Raw genomic sequence first — 15,606 nt, forward strand, 5'->3', positions numbered from 1 at the left:
AAAGGAAAAAAAAAAAAAAAAACAAACAAACAAAAAAAAACACAAGGAGGGGAGAGCCACACTGAAAAGGGAAGACTCCTCAAGATGAGATGTGAAGATTTAGAATCTACAGAAGAGCAAAACGACACTATAACAGTTCTTAACACTGGGAAACTTTGGGGGGGGGGGTAGGAAATACATGGTCCAATTCAACCGCTCAGGAGATGGAGTCCAAAGATACAGGGACCAGACAAAAGCACGGGCTTCCCTCCTGCTCTGGCTCTTGGTCTGAATCACTCCTTCTCTGCGTATTCTCTTCATATTCACATTTTGACCGGTCTTTAAATAAGTTACTGAACTTACCCCTAGACCGGAACAAAGAATCTACGTAAGCCCTCCCAACGGGTTCCAACAGGTACAAACACAATCAATTCACCAATCAGATTAAAGATGACTTGACTTTCTTATAACAAAACACAGTCACCCAGCCAGATCAAATAGATTCCCTGCCTACAGGGATCCCCCAAAACTACAAAGAACTAAATGACTGCTGAAAAGAGAAGCATCTGTGCCTTCCCAGAAGAACGTGCTGTTTTCATGAAAACCAATCTGGCCTAATACAGGAAACTACTGAGTAACTATTAAAAAAAAAACAAAAACAAAAACAAAAACAAAAAACAGAAAGAGAACAGACAATGCATTCTGGAAGAAGACAGTGGACTGCGTGAGGCCCTGCATCGCCCCCCCCCCCCCCCCCCGGCAGGTGAAGTCAGTATCTACTTTGTCCTTTCCTTCCCTGTCCTTTCAGCTGTCTCCAGACAAGTTTTTCCAGACCAGAGGGTCATTAAATTCATTTAATAACCAGCCCCCATCCCAGCAGCATGGGACTTCTGTAATGGGATTTGGTTTCTTTTTTTTTTTGGAGCTGGGGACCGAACCCAGGGCCTTGCGCTTCCTAGGCAAGCGCTCTACCACTGAGCTAAATCCCCAACCCCTTGGTTTCTTTTAAAACCCGGTGTGGTGGTTTGAATATGCTTGGCCCAGAGAGGTTGCAACAGTGTTGAAGAAGGTGTGGCCCTTTTGGAAGAAGTCACTGTTGGGGTCAGATTTAAAGCCCTTTGCTCCGCTTACCTAGGAAGCGCAAGGCCCTGGGTTCGGTCCCCAGCTCCGGGAAAAAAAAAAAAAAAAAAGCCCTTTGCTCAAGTTCTGCCCATTGTGAGAGACTCTCCTCCTGGCTGCCTGTTGAAGCCAGCTTTCTCCTGGCTGCCTTCAGATCAAGATGTAGAACTCTTGGCTCCTCCAACACCATGTCTGCCTGGATGTTGCCATGCTTCCTGCCGTGACGATAACTTCTAAAACTAAGCCAGCCCCAACTAAATGTTGTCCTTTGGGTTGGAGAGATGATTCAGCAGGTAAGAGCACCGTTTGCTCTTCCAGAGGTCCTGAGTTCAATTCCCAGCAGCTCCCAACCATACTAGGATCTGATGCCCTCTTCTAGCATGCAGGTATACATTGCAGACAGAGCACTCATATATTAAGTAAATCTTTTTTAAACATGTCCTACTTTATAAGAGTTGCCTTGGTCATGGTCTTCACTGCAATAAAAACCCTAAGTCATGGGGCTGCTTCAAACTGTCCACAGCAGCTATGACTTGTCACGTGGTCTGTCAGGAGTGCAATCCTGCCAGCTCAAGGTAGTTTACCTCTAGAATTCTAGGGACTTGAGATGATACTAATGTCAGAGACCTGAGAGTGGGTGGCAACCACTGCTTCTGCTGTTTGCTGGTTGGATTTGCCCCAAGGAGCTCAGGCTGGGGGGACAGGTGTATAGATGCATGCACAGATGGCTAGCAGGAAGTTACAGCTGATTTTGTGGTTTGACTGGGAGCAGGGTGGGATGTTTTCCATACCGATCATACTATTTCTGCAGGTGAAGCTAACTGGGCAGGGTAGGGCGGAGCCATTCTTTGTAGTGCGAATTTTGGTTTCTTTCAAAATACAGAAATGTTCTGTGAATATGTGTTCTATCGTGTAGGAAGGATGGGGTCACTCGCTGTTCCAATAAAGCAGTCTTAGCCTGTTTTTCAGGGCAAATAATTGTTTATTCTGGGTGAATCAAATGCATGCACACAAGCTGCCTCACTGAGGATCATCTAAGAGAGCCATCTTATTGAATAATGTCTAAAGATTTATTTATTTATATGAGTACACTATCGCTGTCTTCAGACACACCAGAAGAGGGCATCAGATTCCATTACAGATGGTGGTGAGCCACCATGTGGTTGCTGGGAATTGAACTCAGGACCTCTGGAAGAACAGTCAGTGCTCTAACCACTGAACCGTCTCTCCAGCCCCTTGGACAATGTCTAAAAGAGCTCAGGAGAGCAGCACTCCTGCAGACCCCTCTGGCTTCATCCCTCCAGCCTGGTGTGCAGCAGCATCTGGACAGCCTGACAGAGGAAATACACACACGTGGAACCACACGTGTGCATGTGTGACATTAACGATCTTTCTTTCACTCTTAAAACTAACACACCTTGAGTATTTCTTAGAATTACATGTAAGGCCAGATTGACGGTAGCGTGCACTCCTTTGATCCCAGCACTCAGGAGGCAGAGGCAGGTGGATCTCTGTGAGTTCAAGGCCAGGATGGTCTACAGAGCAAGTTCTAGGATAGCCACGGCTACACAGAGGTTCCTCATCTTGAAGAACCAAAAAAAAAAAAAAAAGAAAAACTTTCTTTTATAAGTCTCATTAATACACAAGACACTAATACACTCACTAATGTAAAGTGTTTATGCTATTCTATAGCTTGCCTATATTAATCTGAATTTAACATTTCTGTTTGAGTGTGCTTTTAAAAGATACTCTGCGGGGTTGGGGATTTAGCTCAGTGGTAGAGCGCTTGTTGCTCCTGCAGAAGACCTGGGTCCAATTCCCATTACAGACATGGTGGTTCACAGCCATCCATAACTCAGGTTCCAGGGATCTAATGCTCTCTTCTCACCTCCCTAGGCACCAAGCACACATAGGGTACACACCCATACACGCAGGCAAAACACACAAAAAAATTAATAAATCTAACAGAGCACCGAGCTGGTGTGCACAGGTCTGAGTTTAGTTGCAGCACGACAAGTCAGGGCAAACAAAAACATTCTTGTGAAAACGTATAAGAAAAAATGCCCAACTACCACGGTGAATAGAGAAAGCACAATATTTTTTTGTGTGTGTAATATACTGGAGAGGTAGCTGCACAGTTAAGAGCTCTTGCAGAGGACTTCAATTCAGTCCCCAACCCCGACAGGGCAGCTCACGACTGTTGACAACTCCAGGGGATTCATTTGATGCCCTCTTCGTGCCTCTGCAAGAACCCGATATGCACAGGCAAATGCAGGCAGTCGCTCATACACATAAAAATAAGTAAATCTAAACAAGAGAGATGAATACAAGATGCACAGAATATCGACATTTTAAAAACTGTATAAATACCTTTTACAGTCACTTGGGCAATTCCCCACCACTCCAATGTCAGAGATTCGATGTTGGCAAGGGCCCTGTCACTGAGCTCCACCACTGTCACTGTCACTGAGCTCTACCACCATCACCGTCACTGAGCTCCACCAATGTCACTGTCACTGAGCTCCACCACTGTCACTGAGCTCCACCACTGTCACTGAACTCCACTACTGCCACATGTGTGAACTTCAGCCTTTTCTCCCTTTGAATATTTGTACATGGACTCAAGAAGGATACATTTAAAAAAAATTAAATAAAACGGGCAGACTTACTATTAGACAATTCAGTTCCATTTGCTTTATTTTTAGGATGGTTTCATTTCTCAGGAAGGAATGACACAAATACAAGGTTTAGGCCTTTAGGCCAGCTGAGACCTGTCCGTCTGGTCCCTTACAAGTACCAGCCTGGGCCTGTAAGGGGGGTCACAAATCTCAGACATTAGGGGAGAGGTGTAAGGCTGGACTTCTAATTAAACAAGAAAAATTGTTAATGCCATTGTTACCCTATGTGGTAACTCAGACCTGGACTGATAGAAATTCAACCCTTTTAAATCGGGGAAACGATTAACTGGGTTTTCTGTAAAGCCAAAGAATTTGATGAAGTTATAAACCGATTTGCCCCCTTTAGAGACACTGCAGTGTAGAAGGGAAGTAGTTTTCACTCGTAAACTTCCAAGTTCCTCAGGTTTCAGGGCACTTCCGGACCCCAGTACTCAAGCACTTCGTGGCAGAATATGAAGGTGAAGAAGTAGACGCAGAGGTCCGTGAAGACCTCACCCATCTTGCTATAGGTGTCCATGGACCGGTTTATCACCTCAGCCGGAATCCCGGACAGCAACAGTGCGGCGGTCAGCACTGTCGTCTTTACCTTCTTCTCACCCTGTGCAGAGAAAAGGAGAGTTAGCCGTTTGCTCCCGGCGGACATGACAGATGGGAACGCTCCTCAGTTCTAAACCGGCTACTGACGTGCGGAGGCTCACTGAGCCGGACAGGTGAATCTGAGACTTACTGGGCAACAGGGGACATGACAGCCAGCAGAAGTTTTGTAACTATGTCACCCTGGCTGGCTGTGATGGGTCACATCTTTAGTCCCACCCAGCATTTGGGAGGTAGAAACAGTCAGACCTCTGTGAGTTCAAGGTCAGTCTGCTCTCCTAGTGTTATCTATGACAGCCAGGGCCCTGCAGAGAGTCCCTAAATAATTAATTATTAACTGTGCCCTTTTAGAAGCAAGACACAGGTAACGACTTTAGAGATCTATAATGACCACGGTAAAAATTGAGGGAAATAAGACTGGACACGTGTATGGAATGGTAGTGTGTGGCACAGGAATCCTAATGGCGGAGAGACTGCTCTGGTGTCTTACATAAATAAGGCACAAGGAAGGGGTCTGGCAGTTCTGTTGCCCACTATACCACCACACACAGAAATGTGTAAGGAAGACTTTCAGAGGGGAGAGAAAAGAAGCCTTCACAGATGAGCAGCAACCTCTCAGAGGCAGAGGAGAACTCTGTCATAAGCTGAGTCTCATGACAATGAAAAGCCAGAAGCGGAAGAATCTAGGTGTGCTGGAGAATGGGTCATTGCAAACAAAACCCCAGGGAAATCCTACAGGACCCTGACCGCTGTGCAAAAAAACATACCCTGGTTATATGTTCGATGGAACGTCACTGAACGGTTCAGAACACTTCTAGAGGAAGAGAACATTTCTTTCATAACTTTCTGGTCTCATTTTAAAATAGGCAGAGTCACAGGATCCCAGACTGGCTTCAAACTTGCTACACATCTAAGATTCACTGATCCTTCTGCTTCCCTTCCCAGTGGCTGGGACCACAGGCCCGAGCCGCTGAGCTCAGATCCACGTGGTGCTCAGGCTCAGCCTCAGAGCTTCAATCGTGCTAGAGTGAGATCCCCCAACACTAGGCTCTCTTAAGTTTTTTTTTTTTTAAAGACTTAATCATTTATTATATATGAGTACACTGTAGCTGTCGTCAGACACACCAGAAGAGGGCATCAGATCTCATTACAGATGGTTGTGAGCCACCATGTGGTTGCTGTGATTTGAACTCAGGACCTCCGGAAGAACAGTCAGTGCTCTTAACCGCTGAGCCATCTCTCCAGTCCCAAGAAAAGATCTAGGGAAGATTGTTTTTTTGGTTTTTTTTGTTTTTTTTAGAGCTGGGGACCAAACCCAGGGCCTTGCACTTGCTAGGCAAGCGCTCTACCACTGAGCTAAATCCCCAACCCCTTAAATTTTTTTGTTTTTTTTTTGTTTTTTTTTTGGTTCTTTTTTTTTCCGGAGCTGGGGACCGAACCTAGGGCCTTGCGCTTCCTAGGTAAGCGCTCTACCACTGAGCTAAATCCCCAGCCCCCCTTAAGTTTTTGAGGCAGGGTTTCTCTGTATAGTCCTGGCTGTCCCTGAACTCACTCTGGAGACCAGGGGGGGCCTTGAGCTCAAAGATCTGCCTGCCTCTGCCTTGGAGTACTGGGATTAAAGGGGTGGGCTACCACCACCAGCCATTCGTCTCCTTTTTGTAAAATTATCTTTACTTCATGTGCATGGGTGCTTGCCTGCACGTGTGTTCACTCACCGCATGTATACCTGGTGCCTGCAGACATAGAAGAGGACATCCGACGCCTGGAACTGGCGTTACAGAACCATTATGCTTAACACGGAGTCGTCTCTCCAGCCCCAGACTCAGTTTTTTAAAGGAATTAAAAGGTGATCTCTAAAATGTATTTAGTGTCACTAAATACCTACTGATAACTCAGCAATTTTAAATACATAAAAAGCTATATAGTTAACCAATAGAAAGTAAAACTTGGGCTGGAAAGGTGGCTAAGAGCACTGGATGCTCTTCCACTGGTCCTGAGTTCAATTCCCAGCAACCACATGGCCCACGAGCATCTGTAATGGGATCTGATACCCTCTTCTGGTGTGTCTGAAGACAGCCACAGTGTACTCATGTACATAAAATAAATCTTTAAAAAGAAAAGTAATGAAAGCTTATGTCCACATAAAGACTCATACTAGAATATTCTTGCTGGATTTGGGCAGCATATTCCTTTAATAATGGCACTTGGGAGGCAAAGGCAGGTAAATCTCTGAGTTCTAGGCTAGCCTGGTCTACAGAGTAAGTTCTAGGACAATGTGAACTACACAAAGACATCATCTCAAAACAAACAAACAAAACAAAAGAATATTCTTAGCGGTTTTAGTCATAATTCACCAAGTATGGAGATTCCCTATCGACAGGAGAGTGAATAAATCAATCAGTCAGTCAATCAATCATTCAAACAATAAAGTACTGCTCAGCTCGGGGCTGCAGAGACAGCCCAGTGTTCAGAGCTGTTACTGCTCTGGCAGAGGACCTGAGTTCAGTTACCAGTATGCGCGCTGGGTGGCTCACGACTACCTATAATTCTAGCTCCAGAGAACTTGATGTCCTCTCCTGGCACAATCACACTTGCTTGCATTTGTGTGCACAAGCACAAACACACACACACACACACACACACACACACACACACACACACACACCACAATTAATCTTTGAAAACACAGAGGACAACGAGCTACAGATACAACTTCAAGTATGGAATAATCTCAAAAACGTCATGCAGAATGATGGCTTACAAAATGCACAGGGGCTCAGAAGCAGAGTCTCAGAGAGTATGGTTTCAGGTCCAACCCTCAGCCAAGAAAGAAACCAAACCCTTATTCAACCCGTGAACCTGTATTTTCTCACCTAGAAGCCCCGAGTAAGGAATATTTGATCCAAAGTGAGCTTTTATAGTCTAAGACTCTTATTTTCCTTAAACACACATCTACATATGGTTTCCTCAGCTCTCACCCTATCGTCCCCGAACTGCAACAGATCTTCCTTCTCTCTTTTACAGTTTATTTATTTGCCAGGTGGTGGTGGTGGCCCATGATTTTATTTTACTCCTAGCCAGAAGTAGGTGGATCTTTGAGTTTGAGGCCAGCCTGGTCTACAGAAGGAGTTCCACGTTAGCCAGGGGCTACTGTCTCAAAGAAACATCAAACAAAGAAACAAAAGAAGATTTAATTATTTTACTATCTACACACCGAAAGAGGGTATAGACTAAAGAGGGCATCGGATCCCATAGACAGTTTTGAGCTGCCATGTAGATGTTGAAAATTGAATCCTACAAGGATCTCTGGGAGAGCAGCCAGGTTCTTAACCATTGAGCCATTTCTCCAGCCCAGCTGTCTTGTTTACCAAACCCTCCTCCTGTGAAATAACTTCATGGGCAAAGTATTTGCCTGGAATGTGTTATCCTGGGTTTGATGTAAAACCGTCCCCTCCCCACCCAACACAGTCATTTTTCAGCACAAAAGCTTGACACAAACTTTGATCAAATGCTGGGTGTGGTAGCATTGGCCAGGAACCCCAGGGAGCTAGCTAGGCCAGGAGAATAGAATTCTAGGCCTACCTGAGCCATGTATCAGGGCTCTGACGCATTCGATCACACAGACCATGCCATTTTTACTTATGTTTTTGAGGTGGGGCCTCACCGCACAGCCCGGGCTGGCTTCAAATGCACACTCCTCTGACTTTACCGTCTGAATACTAGAATTACCTGCAAGCACCACTTGGCCTGACCTACAAGGACATCCTGCGAGCCCAGCTCAGTGAGAAGATGCATCTGCCTGTGGTCAAGCAGACTAGGAAAACATCAGCTGTCAGCATCAATCCGCTGAGTGACTGTCAAATGTTTCTCATTCTTAACATTAACGTGAACGGCTAGCCTAGCATGGGTCCAAAACTGGGTTCAGTAAATAATCCGATTTGTTTTAAAATTAATTTCTTAGCCACAGAACGAATTATTCAATTTTCTGGTGAACCTGAAGATCACCACTTTGAACGCTTGTGTTAGACTTATTAATTGACTGAGTATAGGTGTGAAGATCAGAAGGCATCTTGCACAGGCCATTCTCTGCTCCCCAATGCAAGTCCTAGCGATCATGCTCAGGCCAGGTATGGTGGAAATCTTCCTTACCTTCAAAGGAGCCATTTTGTTGGTCCTGACCCTAAAGCACTAACTCAGATCAAGAGTAACAAATGGGGGTTGGGGATTTAGCTCAGTGGTAGAGCGCTTGCCTAGGAAGCGCAAGGCCCTGGGTTCGGTCCCCAGTTCCGAAAAAAAAAAAAAAAAAAAAAAAAGAACAAAAAAAAATTATTTTATTTTTTAATTATGTGTATCTGTGCAGGCATGCGCACAGGAGTGCGGGGAGTTAGATCCCACTGTAGCTGTAGCTGAAATTGCAGGCAGTTGTGAATCCCCTGATGTGGGGTCCTCTGGAGCAGTAAGTATTCTTAAGCACTGAGGTACCTTCCCGGCCCTTAAGTTCTTTTTTTTTTTTTTTTTAAATGAGTGAGTCAGGAACCATGAGGGTGGCTCAGCAGCTAAGAGTGCCTGCTTGCAAGCTTGACAACCCGAGTTTGATCCCTAGAAGCCAAGGCGTGAGAAAACCACCTCTGGAAAGCTGTCCTCTGACCTCCACAAAAGCGCGTCCACACTCACATATCCTGCACATACACAAATATGCACACACACACAAATTAAGTTGTTGACAATCACTGAGTCACGAGTCAGCCTAAATACATCGTAATTAAGAAAAGACGTAAATTTACCTTAGGAAAATATTTGTACAGTCCCATGTACGCAAGTTGCAAAGTAAGAAATGGAGCGAATATAGACTGTGAAGATAGAAAATAAAATTAAGTATTTCCAGTAGATTACTCATATCATAATAAGTCAACTTAGCAAAGGCTATAAAAGCAAAACAGGACAGGAAAACATTCAATGCAACAGCTAAAAGCATTCTTATTTCTGTAGAAAAGTAAAGGTAACGACAAGGTCTGATTCTCTGGTTTTTGGTTTATTTTTTTTTTCAGAGCTGGGGACTGAACCCAGGACTGAGCTAAATCCCCAACCCTGTTACTGTTTTTTTTGTTTGTTTGTTTGTTGTTGTTTTTTAAGGTCTGATTCTCTAACCATAAAACACACCAAGTCATGTCATTTTTCAGTGCGCTCCCTCCCAAATGTGTTCTCTCATACAAAATTTTGTTCTCGCCTAGCAAGCGCAAGGCCCTAGGTTTGGTCCCCAGCTCCGAAAAAAAGGAAAAGAAAAAAAAATTTTGTTCTCTTTTTATGAGACGGGATCTTATCATGTAGAGCGGCAGTTCTCAACATGTACACTGCGAGCCCCTCAGGGTCCAAACGATCCTTTCACAGGGGTCACCTAAGACCTTCAGGAAACACACATATTTATATTACGACTCACGACAGCAGCAAAATTGCAGTAAGGAAGTAGCAACGGAAATAATGTTATGGTTTGGGTCACCATAATATGAGGAACTGTGTTAAAGGGTTGCACCATCAGGAAGGTTGAGAACCATGGATGTAGAGGCTGGCCTTGAACTCATCATGATCCTACGACCTCAGCCTTCAGAGTTCTAGAATTACAGGCTACCCTACCATCCACAGTCCAAAACTTACCTTTTAGAGTATTAAGTGGTGCAGTAACATCTCTCTCCGCTGGAGGAGACTGACAATTGACTGAAAGCCACAGAGCCCTCCGAGTTGGGGGCAGAGTTGACACACACAACTTTTTAAAACAGAGTAGGGCGGGGGCTGGAGAGACGACTCAGTGGTTAAGAGCAGTTTCAAAGGACCCAGGTTCAAATCTCAGCACCCACATGGCAGTTCACAACTGTCTGTAATTCCAGTTCTAGAGGATCTGACAGCCTCACACAGAGGTACAAAAAGGAGAACACCAATATAAATAATAATAATAATAATAATAATAATAAGGCAGCTTGACATCTTATCGTCAACAAAAGGAAAAAGATCAATATGGCACTTAGTCCACATAATTACTTCTAAGATGTAAAAGGTTCCCAACGGGCAAAGGAACAAACATTGTTGTATGGCAGGGGCAAGAAACAAACCACTGACTATCTGATACGAATAAAACCCAAAAGCCAGAACACCAACAGCAAATCCTTACATAGAAACAAGGCATAGGGGCTGGACAGATGGTGCAGTGGGAAGAACACTTCTTGCTCTTGCAGAAGAATTCCCAGGGCCCACATGGTGGCTCACAATTACCTATAACTCTGGTTCCACAGAGCTCTGTCACCCTCTTCTGAATGGGCAGGTACTCAGCACATACGGAGTATACAGCAAAACACTCACACACACACGATAAACAAATCTATTTAAAAAGAAAACAGGTATAGCTTTTGAGTCATGATAGCACAGAGCCCTTAGGTAAAAGCAGCTCTTGGCTCATGTACTAAAATCATCTGGTCTCTGGTGTGTTGACAATTTACCATCAGGGGAGACAATCAAATCTGCTGAACAGATTCTATTTAAGAAAATAATTGCAGGGGTTGGGGATTTAGCTCAGCGGTAGAGCACTTGCCTAGCAAGCGCAAGGCCCTGGGTTCGGTCCTCAGCTCAAAAAAAAAAAAAAAAAAAATTTGCATAAAAGCAGGTTTGCTGTTATTGTTGTTGTTTTGTTTTGTTTTTTTGAGACAGTTTCTCTGTGTAGCTCTGGCTGTCCTGAACTCACTCTGTAGACCAGGCTGGCCTTGAATTCAGAGCTCTGCTTGCCTTCGCCTCCCAAGAGCGATGACTAAAGGTGTGAGCTGCCGTGCCTCGCTGCAAAAGCGGATTTTAAAACCTGCTTTGCCTAATGGGGCTGGGGATTTAGCTCAGTGGTAGAGCGCTTGCCTAGAAAGCGCAAGACCCTGGGTTCGGTCCCCAGCTCCGAAAAAAAGAAAAAAGAAAAAAAAAAAAAACCTGCTTTGCCTAATGATGTATGAAAATCTTATGGCCGTACCCAATACACAGTAAGCATTCTTAAAATGACTACTGAATGGACCTACTTCAAATCAAGACACTGGGAGGCTGGGGCAGGGGCTGGGTGGGTAACAGTGCTGGAGTTCAGTTCCCAGCACCCGCATGGCAGCTCACAGCTGCCTGCGAGTCCATTTCCAGAGGACCTGACACCCTTTTCTGGCCTCGGTAGATACCAGGCATGCACATGGTACACATACATACACACATGTAGACAGAACACAGAAATACATTAATAATAAATCTTTTGAAAAAAAGTTCTAGGGCTGGAGAGATGGCTCGGTGGTTAAGAGCACTAATTGCTCTTCCGGAGGTCCTGAGTTCAAATCCCAGAAACCACATGGTGGCTCACAACCATCTGTAATGGGATCTGATGCCCTCTTCTGGTGTGTCTGAAGATGGTGACAGTGTACTTATATATAATAAATAAATCTTTAAAAAGAAAAGTTCTAGCCAAGACACTGAATTATATAGACTGTGCCTTTCTGCACTCGTCTGTGTCCCACAATGCACTGTTGCTAGGATGCTACTACATTATGCATTGCAGAATCGATCTCTGAACGGTAGACTATTGCCTATACACAGGACCGCAAGAAGCACATTTCAACATCTCAAACCACTTGGGAAATCACTTGCTAATACACAGTACATATAGGCATCTGGACTTTCGGTTCTGGGACGAAACTGCCTGGGTTTCACCCCACCTGTCAGCGGCTGTTGTGACCTTGGGTAAGAGAATTCATCTGAGTTTTCGAGGGTTCAAACAACACATGGCTCCTAAAGATGGAGTTTAAGTGAATTAATATAAGACGAGCACATAAAGTGCTACAGACATTAGTTATTACTACGAATAGGCTCTCATTCTGTAACTGGGACAAATAACAGAACGTATAACACACGTTCAAGCAGCCGGATAGATCCGGTAATGCTGACAAGAAATCCCTAGCACGGCACCTTGACTTGCGTTTTCCTAGCTGATCGCTTGCAGCTCTTGGCTTACCAAATATTTGCAAACAAAAGCTCGGACAACAAGAGCAAGCAGGGCGCACCCCACCAGTCGAAATATTCGAAAAGAGTCAAACTCTTCCGTCGTCCGTCCATCTTCCTGGCTGGGCTTCTCGCTGATCAGCTGTTTGCGCAACTTCATTGCTTCTTCGAATCTGGAGAGGTACTGTTCTAGGCCGTGGTGAGAACCCCTCGGGGCCGAGTCTGCCGTCAGGTCACCTCTGTTCCGCTGCCGAAGCTCAACTCCATCCTTGCTACTGCACTCTGGTGCTTTAATGAATGAGTCCAGTTTGTCTCCCAGCTGGGCTCCCCTGATGTCGGCGCCACCACTGGGCTGGTAGTCAGTTACTCCTCCATCGACTGAATCGCCAAGCACTACCCTCTTGGAAACGGAAGGAACGCCGAGGGGATTCAGTATGTCACTGTCCAGTGGCTTTGACTTTGTTTGATTTTCTTCTTCTGAGGGAGGGAAAAAAAAAAAGAGCTCTGTGTATTACATACCCACGAACATCTTAAACGCTCCCACTGCTGCTAGAACTAGGTCTCTGAGTCAGGATAGAGACTGATGCAGAAAACAGAACTAGCTCTTTCGCCTACCACCTTCAAATAGGCCGCCACAAAAAGGCAGGCTGGCAGAGGGAAGTTCAAACGCTGAGGACAGAAACTACCACTTCTAAGTAAACAAGCAAATCAAGCACAGGCTGTCCCAAGAAATAAAGAACAATTCTTTCCCAGAAAAAAATACCCAGAGATATGCCTCAATTTCTCCCACTAGCTGATACTGATAAAAATACAAAATCATTAAAGTCTCTTAAGGTTTCTATTTTACAATTACATTTCTGAGTCGGGAGAGCTGTGAGCACAGGGTGTGGCGTGCCTATAACCACGGTGGCCATCCCCTGGGTAGCCATGAGCTGGCACTTTTAGGATGCTGTTCTAGTTTTTAAAGAGAGAACTCTAAAAGTGATAAAAATTTGCAGAGCAAAAGAACAGAATAGGAAAGGGACTCGAGAAACACCAATACTTTAAGACTATCTTCAGACTGATCACTACAAAAAATATTTCCTGTACTGTTTCAGATGATTCGAAAGTGGTACCCACACATCTCATTTCTATTGTCTAGAAGTTCAGAACTACATCTCTAACGCCTCATAGAAATACTTGAGTTCTACCACGCTTGCAAACAGTGACTAAAAAGCCAATTACTAAAGGAAACACCCAAACTGAAACTTAAAGAAGTCAAGCATAATTGTATTCAATTGTGTTCATAAGAAAACACGAGGTTGCATTGCATGAAAGATGAGTTTTCTTAGGGTAAATGCAGTTATTAAAATGTGATGTACCTCTGCTAATGAAAGGAAATCTCAGCGGGGGCATCACAACTTTCGGGAAGGTCTATAAAGAATGCTCGCACATATGTATTCCCTCTCCTCGAAGACCTGTAACAATGTTGAAGGCACCGAGCACAGCCACCAAGATAGGACCATAGGGTCTCTGATCCACAATGGACGGACCAGCCAATAATTGAGTAACGACTGATGTGGTGGACGAGAGTTACAAAGCAAAAGGCAAAAGCTAGGTCAGGGGATTAACTGGAAGGAAAAGCATTTGGAGCGGATATGAAAATCTCCCTGGGGGCGCAATGGAATGAGAATGGGGATAAAATGCGCAGCCTTCAAGAAAGGCGAGTAATCAGGAATATAGGTGCTGTCTCAGATAACCGTACACACAGATTCCGGAACGAAGGCTTTGTGGCCAGGGTGGAGACAATCTCAGGGCGAGGATCCAAGAAAATTGGAAGCAACAAGGAACATCCTGGGGCTAAGCGACAATATAATATGGGTCGTCACCTAGGGGGCGGGGACAGAGTTGGGTCAGAGTGCATTTTGGGGTCAAATGGATTGGAAGTTGAGGGGACGGAAGGATCTTGAATTTTCAAAGAGGTAGGCGGGAGACGGGGAAACCGAAGCTCTCACCCGCGCCGCTCCCGGGCCTGTGAAAGCCCATGATCCGGTTGATGCGTTGCTCGGAGTTCATGAGCAGCTTCCTCCTCCGCAGCTCTGCTCGACGCTGAGAAGCCGACAGGCCCGAGGGCGTCGCGGACCTGTCCCCGCCGTCGGTGGCCGAAGGCATCGGCTCCATGCTTTCTCTACTGCCTGGTTCAGGGTGACAGTAAAGGCGAGGATGACTTCAGGCAGGGCCTCAGAGTTCGGTCCCACTCCCACTGTAGTCCCGCCCCTAGAAGGCGGGGACTGAGGAGTGAGCATGCGCCGAAGGCCTGCACGAGGCTCTGCCGCCATGTTCAGTGAGGGCAGGCCAGGTTTAAGGGTTCTCCCTTCCAAGTTGGCTCGCAGTGCTGAGGTTTTTCACCACCAGGTTTACCTCTCAGCTGCTCTCGAAGGTGAAGAGACCACACCCTCCTGATGGGTGAAATGCCAGTGAGGAATAGGTCCATTTTATTCTCTGCCAGGAAGCAAAATGGAGGTTGCAGCGGCAGGAGCTTTTTACCAGTCAACGTCTCTTTGCTCCTGGGATACGTAATTGCGGGTGCGACGCTTTCAGGGAGCATGGCCCTGGGATTTGGTGGCGGTGGTGATTCTAGTTCTTTACAGCACTCCGCCAGATTTCCCTAGTCTCTTCTGTACCCCTGTCGTCTAAATTGCCAACACTCCCTACTTCCCTTCTCCCTACTCTTGCAACCCTGTTGCGTGCTTAAATCTCCGTGTAGAGGACTTTGTATTCTATATTAGAAAAGAGCCTGAAGTATGCACCAGTAGTTTGTTCTAAGTTGCTCTGCATAGGTATATTGTTAATAGCTCGTTCGTTCTGAGTTCGCTCTCCAGTTCAGGTGCTGAAGAGTGCAGACTTAAAACCGTTCAATACTAGCCAGATTTGTATTCGGGGAAATGCAAACTTTGAGCAGTTAAAATTAACTGTTTCATTCCCTGTGAAACTGCCCTTTTGACATGGAGTGTTAAATCGTTTTTCCAAGGAGTATAACCTTGTTCTCAGATCTCTGACCCTTTGAATAAACCGCATCTCACTACCAAGTGCCCTCTGTTTTCTCCTGTGTGAAGACAGCCCACACCCTGCCTGGTGGGTGAAATGCCAGTAAGGAGCAGGCTCATTTTACACTCGTGCAGGAAGCAAAATGGAGGTTGCAATAGCAGGCACTTGTCTTTCTTCTTTTTTTTTTTTTTTTTTTTTTTTTTTT

General features: G+C 45.3%; 1 protein-coding gene across 4 annotated transcripts; it reads right to left on the minus strand.

Annotated features, from left to right (window-relative positions):
* Window positions 1-3,777: 3,777 nt before the first annotated feature.
* On the minus strand, window positions 3,778-15,050 carry Camlg (calcium modulating ligand). Of its 4 annotated transcripts, none has more exons than NM_001398726.1 (4): window positions 14,369-14,618; window positions 12,388-12,851; window positions 9,155-9,220; window positions 3,778-4,374 (listed from the first exon to the last, which is right to left on the minus strand). In NM_001398726.1, exons 1-4 carry the CDS (start codon window positions 14,532-14,534, stop codon window positions 4,183-4,185), a joined length of 888 nt encoding a protein of 295 aa, NP_001385655.1. In that variant the 5' UTR covers window positions 14,535-14,618; the 3' UTR covers window positions 3,778-4,182. The 4 variants fall into 4 exon arrangements, with proteins under 4 accessions (NP_001385655.1, XP_006253721.1, NP_445786.2 ...); NM_053334.2 differs by having other exon boundaries at window positions 3,780-4,374; window positions 12,388-12,848; window positions 14,369-14,606; XM_063276772.1 differs by lacking the exon at window positions 3,778-4,374 and adding an exon at window positions 10,635-10,740 and having other exon boundaries at window positions 14,369-14,640.
* Window positions 15,051-15,606: the final 556 nt, after the last annotated feature.

The sequence above is a fragment of the Rattus norvegicus genome, chromosome 17, assembly GCF_036323735.1.
Source record: "Rattus norvegicus strain BN/NHsdMcwi chromosome 17, GRCr8, whole genome shotgun sequence".
NCBI lineage: Eukaryota > Metazoa > Chordata > Mammalia > Rodentia > Muridae > Rattus > Rattus norvegicus.